The sequence below is a fragment of the Apium graveolens genome, chromosome 9 (assembly GCF_009905375.1).
Source record: "Apium graveolens cultivar Ventura chromosome 9, ASM990537v1, whole genome shotgun sequence".
NCBI classification, from domain to species: Eukaryota; Viridiplantae; Streptophyta; class Magnoliopsida; order Apiales; family Apiaceae; genus Apium; species Apium graveolens.
In genome coordinates, this window is record NC_133655.1 from 232258208 (window position 1) to 232262760 (window position 4553).

Below are 4553 nucleotides of genomic sequence, written 5' to 3' on the forward strand. Positions count from 1 at the left end.
GATTAATACCATAGTTAGCCAGAGAATCGATCTTCGTAGACAACGCCTTTAGTTGAGCAGTGATAGCCGTATCTGTATCCACTTCAAGAACTCCTGCTACCTTGCCATGTGGTAATCTCTGGGTTGGATACTGATATTCATTAGCAGCCATCAGTTCAAATTAGATCATAAGCTTCCTCATAGCTTTTTACCTATAATGCTCCACCTGATGCTGCGTCGAGCATGGGTCTTGACTGTGCTCCCAACCCGTTATAGAAGCAATTGATGATCATCCAATCAGGCATTCCATGATGAGGACACTTCCTAAGCATCCCCTTGTAGCGCTCTCAAGCTTCACACAAAGATTCTCCCATTTACTGCGCAAATTGAGTAATAGCGTTTCTTAATGCAGTTGTCTTCGCCATAGGGAAGAATTTAGTGAGAAACTTTTGAGCAAGATCTTCCCAAGTAGCAATCGAACCAGCTGGTAGAGAGTGTAACCAGAGAGAGAATGGGAAAAGTCTCAGCTTAATAGCATCTTCAGAAACACCATTGAACCTGAAGGTGTCACAGATCTCTATGAAATCCCTAATGTGCGTATTGGGATCTTCCGTTGGAGAACCCCCAAACTGGACTGAATTTTATACCCATTGAATTATGCCAGGCTTGATCTCAAAGGTATTAGCTGTGATAGCTGGCCTGACAATGCTAGATTGAATGTCATTGATCTTGGGTTGAGAAAAATCCATCAAGGCTCTCATTCGTGCTGCTGGATCTCCCATTGTAATGAGTACCTGAAAGACAACAAGTAAACCTTGAAAGTAAAAGAATCTGAGTCACTGAACTTTAACGACCACTGATGACAAGCACATAAACTAAAAATTAACACCGAGTCCCCGGCAGCGGCGCTAAAAACTTGTTAGGTCAAAAACACGCGCTAAAATTCACGCAAGTATACGCGTTCGCAAGTAGTATAAGATATAAATCAGATTCGTTCCCACAGAGACTGGTTTAGGTTAAGTTCGATTTATGCACCTATGCAACAATGTATAATTATTGCTCAATGCTAAGGCAAATAAACAATTGAGTTTTTATTAAACTAAGAGATTATACTAAATAACATTAACTAAGAGAATTGAGGTTGAAATACTATATATGACAAACATGGGATCCTAACTTCATTACTACTTCATTCAAAACCATACATCACAGTTAACATCTCAAAACCCGCAGATTGTGTCTCTAAAGGAGCGTTCAGATTCGAGTTTTGAGGGTTCACCCCTAAAGTCGGGATTGACTGAGATCCGGATTGAGGAATGATAGGATTCGTCGTCCCTTGAGAGTAGGTTGAATGAGGTGGAATCTCAATGGGGATGAGATTGTTTGGGTAGTAGCTCCAACTGATGATCCTTCAGGAGCGTTGTTTCCGCTTCGTGTGGTTACCATGATTGATGTCTTCTTCTCACAGACAGCGCAAAATTTTGTGGGTAAAAAAACTAGGGTGTATTTGATCATAGGGTTCGTGAGCTCAAGAACCTATTTGACTGCTCTCGTGTTTCGTGACTCAATATGCCTTCATAAGATGCCAACGTAGCTTGCTGTATGCTAAGGATCAAATAAAAAAATATAGTTCTGAATGGTGGGAGTGAGACCCCTTTTATAGACGTGGGCAACCTTTAGGTTAGGGTTAGGCAGCTTGTTGAGCAAGTCTCAGACTTAGAATGGACCTTGGAGCCTAGAAAGTAGGGATTTGCTTCCTTATGGATTTGTGGGGCTTGAGGACTACTATTTTAAGAGTTTGAGCCTGATTTGAACTTATTTTCTCAGCTACAATCCGGGATGATTTATGACCTACGAATTTAAAAATACAACCTTGGTCTGTGGGCCTTTAAAACCCAATTAATGCTATATTAATTTCCGTTTCCTTTATTCTTCGAAAAAAACCTTTATTCTTCGTTTCCTTTTCTTTCATTTTTTTAATGGTCAAGTGGCCTGGTACGTATTTCATTTATATTCATTTTATAGTCAAGTGGCCAGGTCCATGAATTTCACTTGTAATCCAAAGTCATTGCCGGCCCAATCATCAATTATGACCCAAAATCATCTTGACCCCACATTCACTTTTTAGTTTACGCTACTTTCTTTTTTATTTTTACGGAATACGCTAAAAATATTTAAAAAATAACTTTGGTGATAGAAATATTTATCGCCGGTGTGTTATTATTTTGTCACAAGGTAAATTTGCTAAATGTATATACGTACATTTTAAGTCAAGCAACAAACATACTACAAGTCTAATTTATTAATACATTTAACAGCTTTGGAGGAATTAAGTAATAGATCTCAGTTTTTAGTGATTCTCCTAAAAGATATTTAGCTTGTTTGCCACAATTAGCTACTACAAGTCTACAACCGAAATAATGTGATTTGAATGTGGGCACATCTTTTTTTTTTATAGTTAATTACATATACGGATATCGCGACTTGAATTTCAGAAGGACACTAACTCAATCAATACGTCAACACTTTCTTAATGTGTAGTACATCTTTTTTCTTGAATCTCGAAACGAAAAGGGTCTCTTTGACATAATCCTTTTTTATTTGTAGCATAACCGTATATAAAGAGTACATTTCTAAATTAAGTCATTATTGAAATCTGAAGCAGGTCCCTGAATCTTGTTAGCGGACCCTGGGTAAAAGCGTAAAGATGCAGAGGATGATGAGAAATAGAAGAGTAACTGCAGCAGAGCCGATGAACAAGACAGCGAATCCAACATGGAGACAATATGTATCATATTCATTGCAAATCTTTTGCCACCTTGCATGTTTATTTCCTTTGAGTCCTATGTAACTCACATCACCTGCTGCTCCTGCTACTGCTGCTACAATCCCAAATAGTAGCTGAAAATACATCAATACAATGCATTCTAAGCTCAATTGAACATATATTAATCCAATTGCAATTCAACTTTTACACAAGTGATTATGCAGAATCGATAAACAAGGGGTCGAAAAAGATTTAGTAACAACAGCCATTCATTTCCTCTTCTTTTTTTTTTGCTAAATAACAATGGCGATTCTTTGCCACTCTTTCTAAAAGAACGAATAACGTATAGATTTTTTTTTTGAAAGACGAGTGGGGCTGTTAATGAGGGTCATGACCTTGTCACACAAAAGAAGTGGAAAAAGAGATGACTGAGTGGGGCTGTTAGAGAGGGCCACGACCTTGTCGCACAAAAGAATGGCCAAGGAAATGGAATTTTTACCACTAAATTCGATCAAATTTATGAATTTAGATTAAAATTATAAAAAAAACGGAATCGGTTCAAACCTTACCAAGTCCATCACAAATATGGTAAACATCAAATTTATCGATCGTGCAGCTTGCTTCCTCAGATCCAAGAAGGATAAGAGTGCTGTGATGATGCTGTACAAACAAGCCAGCGAGAAACCGGATATTGCAAATCTGAGAAGAGACAATTATATTATAATTTTTTTTTGAAGATTTTCTAGCAGATTTTGATCATATAAACATGGATTGTAATGAAAATGATCTGAAAAGTGAGCGTGATCTGATTATTAATTGCTTACATCAAGGCCGGTGCGTCAGTGAAGTAGGCTGAAAGAGAAGCGGCACCAAAAGGAGGGGATGGGGATGTGGTGAAAAACACAGTTTGCTTACTAGTAGCTAGCAGTAGAACAGGAGCTAAGGTATTAACAAACAAGTTCACTCTTAATAACAAATCAATAACCATTGAGTATTTGATAATGTTATGAGTCCCATGCCAACTCTTGTTGTGCTCTAGTTCCCTTATTACGGACTCAGGGTTAATCGAAGCCATCGATATTTCTATATATTATACTAGAGGACATGTAATGTCAATAATTACTTCTGTAATTGAGAGGCTTTTATAAGAGGGGTACTTAGACTCAAGTTCTTGACCCTTTGTCATTGAGTTAGAGGTACGTATCTGTAAGGATGCATGTCGGGCAGTCTGGAAGATTTGAAACCGTAACAACCTCTTTGACAGGACGAATCACTGGCCAATTATTCTTATTCTTGTTCGTTGGTTGGGTGATTTTGAAGTTTTATAGTTGTGTACGAGTCTGCTAGATCATGATGATCACAATTATCTTCTCTCTCGCGGTTGTAGAGACCCCGCGGGAATCGTTTGATCAACCCCCCTTATTTCAAATGATATTTGTATAGCATCTGGTAGATCATCTCACAACCGAAGTGCCTGTTATCAATCTTGTACGATAAATACATTATTATATATAAATATTGAATATATAACTAATTCACAAGAACATTGCTAATTCTTAAATCACATAAACATATAAGAATTAAATTAGGAGAAGGGTTTGAGAAAACAAACAGATATTGGATTTAATCTCGAGTCCAGAAAACCGTCTCCTTAAGGCAGTTTCGCCCCGCACCATCCATGTTTAGCGACCTGATTCCCAAGATAAAACGAGATACTAGTATAATCGATAGATCGAATATACTCTCGGCGAACTTGAACTGAGCCCGAGAACTATCACCGGAATATTGGAAAAATTTAAGACTAAAG

General features: G+C 37.8%; 1 protein-coding gene and 1 non-coding gene across 2 annotated transcripts; one reads left to right on the top strand and one right to left on the bottom strand.

Moving 5' to 3' along the window:
* Positions 1-282: 282 nt before the first annotated feature.
* LOC141688486 (small nucleolar RNA R71) lies at positions 283-389 on the top strand. Its single transcript, XR_012561927.1, has one exon. It is a non-coding gene; the product is annotated as a small nucleolar RNA R71 (small nucleolar RNA).
* A 2170-nt stretch (positions 390-2559) lies between these two features.
* Positions 2560-3866, bottom strand: LOC141683099 (CASP-like protein 1). Its single transcript, XM_074487795.1, has 3 exons — positions 3571-3866; positions 3316-3445; positions 2560-2880 (listed from the first exon to the last, which is right to left on the bottom strand). Exons 1-3 carry the CDS (start codon positions 3819-3821, stop codon positions 2659-2661), a joined length of 603 nt encoding a protein of 200 aa, XP_074343896.1. The 5' UTR covers positions 3822-3866; the 3' UTR covers positions 2560-2658.
* Positions 3867-4553: the final 687 nt, after the last annotated feature.